The sequence below is a fragment of the Paramisgurnus dabryanus genome, chromosome 3 (genome assembly GCF_030506205.2).
Source record: "Paramisgurnus dabryanus chromosome 3, PD_genome_1.1, whole genome shotgun sequence".
Taxonomy (NCBI): Eukaryota; Metazoa; Chordata; class Actinopteri; order Cypriniformes; family Cobitidae; genus Paramisgurnus; species Paramisgurnus dabryanus.
The window spans coordinates 768,286-781,040 of NC_133339.1; the positions used below are offsets into that span (position 1 = coordinate 768,286).

The following is a 12,755-nucleotide window of genomic DNA, read 5'->3' on the forward strand; positions in this document are numbered from 1 at the left end:
TAATTGCACTCTTAGCTGCAAGGTTAACAGTGTGTGCAAAGCACCCAATCTGTGGCCCAAGTCCCGCTGCTAAATCGATAGCATTAACTATATTTTTAGCATTATCCGTAGTAACAGGAATTATGCTGTTGGCCCTCTCCAGTTTCCATTCCGCCACCGTGTCTTTCAGTATTTCAGAGAGATGCTCACTGGTATGGCTTTCGTAAATGGGGCGTGTCTGCAAAACATAGCTTCTCATTTCCCACTCCGAAGTAATGTAGTGAGCGGTCACCGTGAGGAAACTTTCAGTGGCCCTAGAGGTCCATCCATCCGTTGTGAGCGCTACGTGAGCAGTGGCGGACAATTCTTTTAGAATTTCGCCTCGTGTCTCGTCATACAGTTTTGGAATTACAGCGGTGCCGAAGTGTCGGCGGGAGGGAATATTGTACCGCGGCTCGAGTACTTTCATCAGCTGACGAAATCCTTCATCCTCAATCACGCTGTATGGCTGCATATCTTTTGCTATAAATATCCCCAACGCTTTAGTTATGGCTGTTGCCCTGTCTGATTTATCGCCGAGAGGCTGCTTAAATGCTGCAGAGAGTAAAAGTTGTTTCCTTACCGGCTCTCTCCTCCTTACGCTGTCTACAGACACATTGGGGTGATGTCTTCTCAGATGAACTGACATATTCGTAGTGTTTCCATTAGCATATTGAATGCGTGTTTTACAATACTTGCACACAGTCGCAGTTTTATCAATTGATTTTTTCCCGCTGTCATCATTGGTAACATTAAATCCAAAATGTTCCCACACACCAGACTTATACGACGCTGGCGCATCCTCCAACTCCGGGCAGTCTTGCTTTTCTCTTACACTTGCCATTTTTATACGAAATTTAATCTGCAGCACTCACCCCCCACACCAGTCAACTCTTTTTTTTTTCGCGCGAAAGGGAAAAACGCTATCTGAGGTCACGTACAGGGCACAAAACTACATTGCGCATGCGCATGCCATGAACCGTCGAACCGGGCGGTTCACGCACGCTCCGAACCGAGACAAGCGAACCGAACGGTTCGGATTTTTTTCATGAACCGTGCCACCCCTAGTAATTACCCCAGGGGTCACGATTGAGGGTAATGTAAATCGAAAGGCTGATGGTATTATTTGTAATTAAACAATTATTTTATATGTTGTTGCAATTATGAATAAAAAAACATGCTATTTCTAATTGTTAAAAAACAAAAAAATTCAATTAAAAAAAAGCCTGTGTTTAAAGCTCTCTCCTTTTCTTACATGATAAACAGTGGTAAACTTGTAAATCTATAAGGTTGAACTGTTGGGTTGGATTTTGTTGAATTTTCAAACAGAGGTGGTGATAGAGAGGTGAAAGGTACAGATTGCAGCTTTAAAGGTGGTGTGTGTACATTTAAGCGGCATCTTGTGGTGAGATTTCAAATTGCAACCAACAACTCACCCCTCTATTTCAATATGCACAGTAGAAACATGTCTTCTGAGACAATGTAGGTATGAAACGCACTCTATAGATCAGTTTGTCCATTTAGGGCTAATGTAGAAACATGACGGCAACTTTCATGTAAGGGGACCCAGATAAAAACTTCTCAAAAAGGTAATAAAAATTAGAGTTTTGTTTTGTAAGGTCTTTACACATACACCATTAATAATATATATATATATATATACACACACACACACACAATAATCTGACTGTACACAGAGCATCTTTCAACACTGACATCCAGAAACATCCTCCAATCCTCACAGTCATAGACATGAGCATAGGATTTCTTAAATGAAAGTTTTTGATATTTGAAGGATTAATGTGATAATAATATTCTGTTATCTTTCTCTTTGTTCTTTACAGTGTTGATTTCAAACATCCACTCTAAACAAACTGCAAGTAATTCACTTTTGATTACATAATACAATAACACATATTTACAATGATATAAACCAGCTGAGAATGGTTAAAAAATAATAATGGATTTACAAATGATTATGTCTTGAATAAATAAATACTGTACATAAAATAACAAAATTTTCTGTATACCCTATTATAGACCATTTAGAAACATGTTTTTCTCCACCATATGTTTCTCTTAGCTTTTTGATTTAGGGCAAATATAACATCATCATTTTCTGTTTGTTATTTCAAACCTATAACTTTCTTCCAATTAACAAAACAAAGACATGTTGAAGAATGACTTGAGAAATTCTTTATTTACCGTATGGACTAATTTTAATGCTTACATGTTAGTTTTTGTGTAGGTTGGAGCTTCAAAGCATCCAAATACTTTATAACTTTAATTATGGTAAAATTGGCAAGTACATTTTCAACTATTCTTCCTACAGAGAAAATAAAATTTTGTAATGAAAGTCATGTTTCAATTTTACAACCTAGTATTTAGTCAACTGGAAAGGTTTTGATTTATAATAGAATAAGGTCTATTTACATGGTAATTGTTTGTTAATCAGATCAAGTGTTCAAATATGCAGAATTTTGTATCTTGTTTATTTTGAAAATTTCACTAATAGAATTGTGTTTGTACAGAGAATCTTAAACCTGTAGTGAGTGTTAAACCTGACACACAGCTGTTCAGAGGAGAAACTGTTACTCTGAGATGTGACATACAGGATACAGGAGACACTGAGTGGACATACAGCTGGACTGTAGAGAAGACAAATAACAGAAATATAATCACACAATGCAACACACAAGAGTGTAAAAGCAACAACATTCAACCATATAACAGTGGTAAATACACCTGTAGAGGAAAGATACGTGAACAAAACACTGAGATGAGTGATGCTGTTACACTGACTGTATCATCAGGTGAGTTTATATGTTTGTTCATCATTATTAGTGTGAAGAGATGAAGTGTAACATGTTATTCATGAGAGATTGATCACTTACAGATAAACCACAGACAGTTTTAAGTGTTTCTCCAGACCGGTGGTTGACTCCAGGAGAATCAGTAACTCTGATGTGTAGGCTTAGAAACTCCTCCACAGGCTGGACATTCAGCTGGTTCACTGTAAAGAAACGTTCATCAGGTAAAATATAATTCATTTCATTACATCTACATCAACTGGTTTTATTTAAAACATTGTTTTAAAAGTTTAGATGAGAAAGAACAGTTTACAATTTGTACTTTTTTTGTTAACCTTTTTGTGGGAGGCGGCCAGTATGATTCTGTGGTACTAAAAGTGGTGTAATGCAGTTACTGGGAAATTGACATCATGGCTCATTAATACATGCTAGGAGAAAAGATAACATGTCTGGTCTGATCACACAAGAGCTAGTAATTGTTGAGCAAATTAATACTGACTGGGTGTCAGGACATAAAGTACATTGCAGTTCATTGCAGACTAGTCAGAGGGCTTTCCTGAAACTACTTGGATTTCAGACATATTTAAAGTGATACCATGTAATTTTTCAACCTTCATAATACATTTTCAAGACCCTTGTGATAGTACATCGACTTTAAATAGGTTGAATGACATGTCTACCATAGCCTGACGGGGTCTGTATCACTTTTACTCGTATTTTAAAACTTAGGGTTTGTGGTAGTAACCAGAGCACAAAAAAAAACTACAAAATTCGACTGCTTTACGGCATACGTCACTTCCTCCACACAATTTGTTTTTAACGTGAATTTTGCTGGAGGCTACTTAAGGAGTGTAGAGAGCAGTTTCTAATATGTGACTCTGTGGCACAGTCTTTAGTGTCACGGACCTATGACACGGGCGACCCGGGTTCGATTCCCCTTTAAGGCAATTTTTTATATAAACTGTTGATTCATACATAAATGCGATGTTCTTTATAAATTACGGCGATTATATTGCATATAGTTCCCTGTATTCAGATGCTGTGTTCACGTATTTACCTTTCTTTTTACTGTGTCTATGATATTTACATTACAATCCAGGATGCTATAGCACTCAAACTTGCTCACAGTGTAAAACCAAACCCTATTCATTCACCAATCAGATCCGAGCGTTTCTCTCTTCTCTCTTCCTCATTTGCTGCGTTCCGCTGTCACTCGCGTGACGTATTACAAAGCGGCAGACCTAAACGCATCGGTTTACTTGGATTTGGAGCGATTTTCACACAAAAAAGAGGAATAACGAGCGCCATTGCGGAAAATCCTGGTGGCGAGGGAGAGAGAGAGGATGCAACAATATTTGTTTGGAAAAAGGCAAGGAAATACGTCTGGTCGTTTCTGAATTGGAAGGCTGCAGCCTCCGGAGGTCAAATATGCAGGCTGCACACGTCATCAAGCCTGGGTTATTAAGGTAAACTGAGCATTACATTCGCAAGTCATAAGCATACTGCAACAATTTACGATTAACTAAGTATAATAGTCAACTTTGTAATTGTTAATATTGTGAAATAAGACAGTCTTGATGACGTATTAGAAATACGACATCCGGAGGCTGCAACCTTCAGATTGAGAAATGGCTTCTGCCACGACGAGTTCCTCATCAGAAAGTTGTAACATGACTGCGTTTCTCCCTGTTGTCTCAAAATGTTGATCGTTTAGCATTTTAAATGTTTAGTTTTTAGTTTAGTTTTAAGGTTGGCCAGTTCCTTTCCTTTGCGACAGTGCTGCGGCGCTTGTGGGCTCTAGGGGCGCTAGAAGTGAAAAATACGTGTCTAGCACCCCCTAGTGGCCAAAAGTTTCATGGTGTCCCTTTAATGACTGAAAAGTTTGTAAAAAACAACAACAACATTTGTTAACTTAGATTTGAAAAGTAGAGTTTAGCATAGTGCTATTACAAATATCCTGTGATACCAATCCGAAGGAAACCAGAAAGAGATATCTGGGGTGACCCTTTATGAAAAGATAGAAGTGTTCACTGTTGTTTGGATCATCTCTAATTCTTTTTGGAGTTTGCCTAAAATGTGCTTAAAAACACTGATGTTTATGATAGAGTGTGCCTATAATTACACTTGTCCAGTATCCACCTCTAAAAGCACATAAACATCAGAACTTAACCATGAAGCAAAGGAAGAAGGTTCTCAGTTTTTTTTTTAGGTCAGATGAATGACTGGATTCTTATACATTGTTTACCTAAGGAAGAGATGGCAGCAGGGACACTATAAGAAAAGACAGCTCAGCGAAGGCAATGTTTTCCACTTGCAAAGATCTGCTGGGAGTTCTTGTGTCCTTAAGCCCTCCAAGTTTTCCAGATTTTAGTTCGATTGAACATCCATTAGATCAATGGTTCTCATACTTTTTGGTGTGCACCCCCTCTTGTATAGATGTAGTTCAGGTGTTTTGTAGCAATATAAGGTTTGATTACACAGAATTTATGATAAATTTATGTATTTTATAAAATCTCACAAAACTGCCCCCGCGGCCCCTTTTTTGGGAACCAATGCATTCGATGTCACAGAGGCCTCACCTCAACACTTGTTGGGATCTGCTGCCGATGTTAGTTGGTGCCAGATACCAGAACTCATTTAGACATCTTGTGGAATTTGAATCAAAATTATTAAATTGATTAATGCACCATAAACTAACATGAATAACTATATTGTCATTTACTAACAATAACAAGAATTAATACATGTTGAAAAAGCTGTTTTCATTGTTTGTTCATGCTAGTTAATGCATTTACTAATGTTTACTAATACTTTATTAATTTATTGTGTAAAGTGTTACTGTGTAAATATACAGCACATATACATACACAATGTAGTCAGTTATTGTTGTTACTCATTTATTTGAGATTGCTGGTAGGAATGTAAGTGTATTCATGCAGGTATTATGATTTTTGTCTCTTAACTTCAAAATAAGACATCATAGTAAATGGCAACATTTCTAAATATTTTCAGAGTTTGTCTTGTTTGGTTTCAGTACTCTTTGATACAATTTTCAATACTCTTTAAAACATTTTCAAATTTTCACAGGTTATAAGTTGACGTCAGACAGCAGTGGAGGATCTAAAGGCATCTACACAGTGAGTTCAGTGACTGTGAAGCACATAGGAGTTTATATGTGCAGAGCAGAGAGAGGAGATCCAGTCTATCACACAGAGTACAGTAACACACAAACACTGTGGATCACTGGTGAGTTCATCACACACAACTAAACAACAACAATCTCTTACACTCTATGTCTATATCATTCATTTATTAATTTATGTCTTATAAAGAGGTCTCAGGTGTTTCTCCTTCAGTCTCTCTGATCATCAGACCCAACAGATCTCAACACTTCTCATTTGAATCTCTCTCTCTGAGCTGTGAGGATCACAGGAACTCTACTGGATGGACAGTGAGAAGATACACAAAAGATAAACTGAAACTGTGCTCATCAGGAACAACATCTACATGTACAATCAGTGATCTCTATACATTTGATTCTGGAGTGTACTGGTGTCAGTCTGAATCTGGAGAGAATCTTCATCCTGTTAATATCTCAGTACACCGTGAGTCTACATGACTATAGTTTTAATTGCAGGTGCATGAAAGCTGAATGTATGAATGTTGATAGCTGGCAAATATAAAGCAGTAAATTAGATGTATACAGAAAATGTATTAGGATGTGTATATAACTGAAATACAAAATGTGCAGAGCAATGGGTCCCAGAAAGAGTATTGAGAACCACTTGTATAGGACGTCTCTTTTCAATGCACAGTAATTCCAGTTTCTGTGTGATTTTATTCTGTAAGTAGTTTCAAACACAGTCCAAAAACTTTTTAAATTGGATAATCCAAATAAGCCATGAATACCCCAATCTAATAGCAAAAGTATATTATAATCCAAACATGTCATTCTTAATCTAAGTTTTTAACTAATAAACTAACTGTTCACTTACTCCCTACACCTGTAAGGTCCATTTGTAGGGTCTGCCCACAGGTCCAATGGCGCGGCAGAAGGATACTTGCACGTTACTGTCTTTCCTTTACACAACATAGCAGAATTGGTTTAAAGACATTTGTTTACAAACAGATTTAAATGAATATACATTACCTTGTTGTTTTATCTGACGTTTAAAACGTTTAGAATTTGGTGGTAATTGTTAAATTTAGATATAATGGTGGAATTTGGATAAACATTTGATCATTCTATTTACTCGTGTTTCCATTGAACTCGTTCATTCAATTACCAATGTGTAGCTCCTACAGTCGCGTACACAAATTCTTCCCTGTTATAACAGAGGATAACAAATATTAGCATGGGAGGATTACTAATTATAGTAACTTTAGAAGAGTCAATAATACAGAGCACTTGATAGAAGAGGTTTACTTTTGTGGGTTTGAGCAACTCTAGACCAGCATGTGAGGAGGGGGAGACAGAGGGGCTGTTTACACTTGGTATTAAGATGTGTTTTCATCGATCGGATCACAAGTGGACGAAAGAGACACATTACGTTTACACCTGGTATTTAAATCCGTCTCTTTTGTCCACTTTCGACCACTTCTGTCCTGAATACTGTGAGGGGACGGTCCGTGAGATGGTGGGCGAGACTCTCTGATGTCATTCAAACGCGAGCGGGAGTAATTATGAGTTTATATGGACGCAAACTAATATTATGTCGGAGTCCACTGCTTGTACGTGTGTATGTTTGAGCTTTCTCTGAATTTTTTTTAGCGCAATTGATGAAATAGGATCGCGCAACTTTCACGCTTTCAAAACGAAACTACGGAGAACAACCGCAGTAGTTTTATCAATGAAAGGCTAAAAATAGCGCTGTTCACCGTATGTTCATGCCAGAAGTCAAAAAAAGACATAAAACTTGTGTTTAATACCTCAGATTAGATAAATGGGCGGAGAGAAGGCGGTTGCGTGTGGCTGTTCGAACGCATTCAACCACATTGCGTTCCGCAACTCCAAAGCGATCCGATCGAAAGTGGTTTCGACTACCTCTGGATGTGGTTGAAAGTGGTCGAAAGTGGACGCGTTCAAAACGTTTTGAACACCGTTTACACATGGCATTAACGTCGTCCACTTGTGATCCGATCGACGAAAACGCATGTTAATGCCAAGTGTAAACAGCCTCAGAGAGAGGAATTGCAAGCAGAGAGACAGATGTGATCAGTCTTGGTGAGGTGTCTCTTCTTTGTGTCCTCACAGAGGGTGGTTGTCTTTGAGGTAGATACAAGCTTGGTGACAACTTCATCAATGTTGTTTTTCGCCAGAATGCAATGTCTTTGATAAAATAGTTTTCTCTGGATTTAACCATTTGGTGCCGATCTTACAACACACCCTCTTCACATTCACCTGCAGACCCTTTTATCTTTATGTTGTGTGTGTGTGTGATTACATGCACAAAAGTTGATATATAACAAAAAGCAGCTTATTACTGACACATGTTTTCTTGGGTTTACATGCAAATCGATAAAACTGCAGTTACATAGCCTTTTGAGATATGTCAGGTTAAACGCAGGCAGTGATGTCAGTACCTAAACATCCACTGTAGTTATCCAGAATGTCCGAAGAGTTTTTGATTTTGACGTTTTTACAAAATCTGCACGAGTTGGGAACGCACTGTTTGTATTGCTAGGTTTGGTAGCCATGTTACCTTTTACTTCCACTTGTGATGTTTATGTTTTACACATCACACACATACGCACATGATCATAACTGCGAGAAAGCAGGTAAAAACGTTAACCTTCAACGAGATATTGGGATAGTGGTCAATATTTTACCTGTTTTGGTTGTATTTTGCTTAAGCCGTTTATGGTCATTACTCAATAAAAGTAAAGCATTTTACGCGTTTATATGACCTTCCATGTTATCAAGGATAGTAAGATGTTCATATTCTGTGGCATACAGTAAAGTTACCTGGAGTGTAATTACAATTCCTATGCATAAGTTTGCACAATCTAAAAATGAAGTTACAACACACTATATCAATATATAAACAGAAATTTCTACAGTGTATTCAGTGAAGCTTGAAAGAAAACTTCACTAAAGTTATTTCTCATACTAAAATGATTGTGTTGGACCTTGACATCACAATACAAGGTTGTTGTAGGTGCTTGCCAGTACATTGCTAGGTGATTGTGTTCAGTAGTGTTGTTACTGTATACAGTAGTTGCTAGGGTATTACAAGTGTATTTATTTTCTGCCAGATAAAACAATCTAATAAAACAAAGTTGAAATCAAACTATTATATATCTTACTTGTAATCATGAGTCATTTCTTCTGTTGTGTAGATTTTGTGATTCTGGACAGTCCTGTTCATCCTGTGACTGAAGGAGATCCTCTGACTCTACGCTGTTTATATCGAAATAAAAACCCCTCTAATCTGAGAGCTGAATTTTATAAAGATGGATCAGTGGTGCAGAGTCAGACTACAGGAGACATGATGATCATCCCTACAGTCTCAAAGTCACATGAGGGTTTCTACTACTGTAAACACCCAGAGAGAGGAGAGTCTCCAAAGAGCTGGATCTCAGTCACAGGTGAGGGTTTATAGAAATGATGTGAGTTTTTTATGTTTGTTATAGTCTGTATATTCTGCATGATGACATGTGTTTTGATCTCAATTGTACATCAAAGCGCTTAACATGATCTCTTACATTTGGTGCTTGGCTTTGTCATCTGCATGAGTTAAAGTTTTTTTTATGTAACATAAATTCAAAAGTTTTGTACCTCACAACTTTTTTAAATAAACGTGATGATGCAATATGGAAGGTGGCAGAGTTTAAGAGTTTTTAATATTTAAGATTTTTATCAGACAGGTAAAATCTGTAAGCTTTAATACAGATGAGAGAAAGAAAGAAGCGCTATGAGTCACAATCAGTCATCAACTAGATTGTTGTAAATTTAGAGAGGATGATGACAAAAACTCAATGATGATGACAAAACTCAGTTGTCTTGTGTCTTTTTAATGTTACATAAAAACATTTCTGTAAGTTCTTAGATTTTTTATTTCTCATATATGACTTATGGTTCTTTCATTTTAGTTTGATTGCCTAGTCTAAACCTGAGTACACTTACTTCCCCTTCCCCCGCCGGTCTGTGTTCACATTGTATTATTTGGGTCTGAACCATGGTATGCTTGTTTCATCAAGCTGCAGCTGTGTAGCAATGTTTCTAGGCAGTGGCTATGAATGAGAAGGTGCCAAAATGGATAGAGTTGTTCTCATCATCTGTAGTTAGACCCTTGGTTAGTTAATAAAGAATGAATGCATAAACCCACTTGCAGGGGCATAGCAGTCATTTTAAAAGTGTGGGGGTGGGGGCAGCTGTCAGGTGATGTGACCTTCAAATGCCAAACAAATGATGTACAATGTAAAGATATTCATGTTTATATAATAGATTCTAAATAAAATACTGATTGGTGTTTTAGATCAGTGGTTCTCAAACTTTTTCAGCGTGCGGCCCCCCTTGCGTACAGTGCATTCTTTTGCGGTCCCCCCCGAAAGAAAATTTATGACAAAAACTGTTCTAAAATGTAATATTTTAATTAAACAAAACATATTTAATTGCACCTACAGTAGTAGTGCTGTTGGTTAGTTGGCTTATTATTTTTTAGGTTTAATTACACAGAATACATGATAAATGAATGTATTTTATAAAATGTCATAAAACTGGGGCCCCCCTGTCACCATCTCGCCGGCCCCCAGTTTGAGAACCACTGTTTTAGAGCACACTAGTGGCAATTTTGAAAACATGCCACGATACAGTAGGCATCTATTTTTGTGATATCATACTCAAATTTGAAAAATAACTGCAGGACTTGGGACTTTGAGACCACTGTGGACATACTTTATTTTAATGACATAAAAATTTGTGTGCACAATATTTCAGTTACACAACACTTGAACAATAACTTTTATCTTAATTCTTAACGGGGCAATAAGTAGGATTTTAAGTGTTTTATTAATCAAAATCAATGTCTTTATTCATAAATATGTCCTCGTTGGTGTCTATTGACCTCTCCCAGTGATCTGACTTTTCTTTGTAAATTTAGAATATCTCCTCTTTACTTACATTGAACGAGTAAGTCCAAGGAGGCATCCATATCATTCCGATGTATTGATAAACTATAATAGCAGAGAGGGACAAAAAGCACTTGCCTACCAACGCGTTTCCACAACGCGTTTTCATTCAGAACATGTGAACCAGCTGCAACGGACAAGGAGATCAGTGTCACAGGTCGGGGCGAACCCCTTCCAAATTCCCACCTCGAGGAGGTCCCAAAGCCACCCCAATGACCAAACACACGAGAGAAAAGTTATAATTAAAAATAATCTTTATTAATTTACTTAAAATATTTAAGGGGAAAAAGGGGAAGGGCAATTTAAAAACAGAAATCTCTTTGCCTCCAGGCAGGGCTTCACGGGGCAGGGGGGCCAAGTTTTCGGGTCTTTCCCTCTTGATCCCGTGGCGCACTCCCCTTCTCCTGGAGGCAGATCAGATAGAGTGTTTACTGGGTTGGATGCGTGTTGTAATACAATCCTTCTGCTTCCCTTCACAGGCCCACGTGGCGGGCAGAGGTGTGTGTCACACAGGACTGGACTTCTCCTTCCTTTCTCTAGGTGCGTGCTACAAGCAAAGGTAAGTGTTACACCAAACTGGACCTTTCTTCCTCTCCTTAGGTACGTGCTGTAAGCAAGGGTAAGTGTTATACAAGACTAGACTTTCCTTCCTCTTCCAGGTATAGGCTGTAAGCAAAGGTAAGTGATACACAACGCTGGACTCTTCCTTCCTCTCCTTAGGTACGTGCTGTAAGCTAAGGTAAGTGTTACACAGGACTGGGCTCTTCTTCCTCTTCTAGGGATATGCTGTAAGCAAAGGTAAGTGATACACAAAACTGGACTTTTCTTCCTCTTCCAGGTATAGGCTGTAAGCAAAGGTAAATGATACACAAAACTGGACTTTTCTTCCTCTTCCAGGTATAGGCTGTAAGCAAAGATAAGTGATACACAACGCTGGACTCTTCCTTCCTCTCCTTAATTACGTGCTGTAAGCTAAGGTAAGTGTTACACCGGACTGGGCTCTTCTTCCTCTTCTAGGGATATGCTGTAAGCAAAGGTAAGTGATACACAAAACTGGACTTTTCTTCCTCTTCCAGGTATAGGCTGTAAGCAAAGGTAAGTGATACACAAAACTGGACTTTTCTTCCTCTTCCAGGTATAGGCTGTAAGCAAAGGCAAGTATTACACAAAGCTGGACTCCTCCTTCCCTTTTACTCGAAGGCAGTGGACTTAACAAGGAGGTTCTACACAAAGTGATTCGACTTACGGTTTCCCAGGGCAGGGGATAGACGTAGAGGACAGCAGTGCAGAGCCGAACGCTTCCCTGATCTTTCCTCCACTCACAGCGTCGGACTCACAGGGCAGGGGCGAACCTTTGAAGTGGCTCCACACCAAGGTAGTTATCTTCCCACAACTGTCAGCCCACTCGCCCTTTGGCACAAGTATTTGGTCGTAATCAAACTACTCACTTCAACCTTCCAAATGCTTCACCACTATCCGTCCACTCCTCAAGGGAAAAGTATACTCGCTGCACACTCAAGAAAGTCCCAAGTTATAAGGTGCCTCGGTCCACACTCCACCGTTTTCCCAACAGCTGGCTCTCCTCACGGCTCCGCTGGCCTCGAATGGCTTCTATCAATATAAATACACAGCACGACACTGCAAGCTGTAGAGTGTACACACACAAATGAAGACCAGACTCACCCACAGCACTGCACACACACTCAGTGAGTTATGGACAAAGCCAACACGGCCCGGGCCCGCCGTGTGGTGATTTGGACGATCTTTCCTGGTGGAGGGGATGAGATGAAACGAAGA

At 38.7% G+C, this 12,755-nt stretch overlaps 1 protein-coding gene across 1 annotated transcript in view; it reads left to right on the plus strand.

Moving 5' to 3' along the window:
- Positions 1-11,809, plus strand: part of LOC135733720 (Fc receptor-like protein 5) — a 45,780-nt gene extending 33,971 nt beyond the window's left edge. Inside the window, exons 4-11 of the mRNA XM_073813726.1 lie at positions 2,915-3,059; positions 5,914-6,074; positions 6,170-6,433; positions 9,168-9,416; positions 11,438-11,517; positions 11,559-11,577; positions 11,679-11,697; positions 11,797-11,809. Coding sequence (XP_073669827.1) covers positions 2,915-3,059; positions 5,914-6,074; positions 6,170-6,433; positions 9,168-9,416; positions 11,438-11,517; positions 11,559-11,577; positions 11,679-11,697; positions 11,797-11,809 — 950 coding nt within the window. The remainder of the gene's footprint in view (positions 1-2,914; positions 3,060-5,913; positions 6,075-6,169; positions 6,434-9,167; positions 9,417-11,437; positions 11,518-11,558; positions 11,578-11,678; positions 11,698-11,796) is intronic.
- Positions 11,810-12,755: the final 946 nt, after the last annotated feature.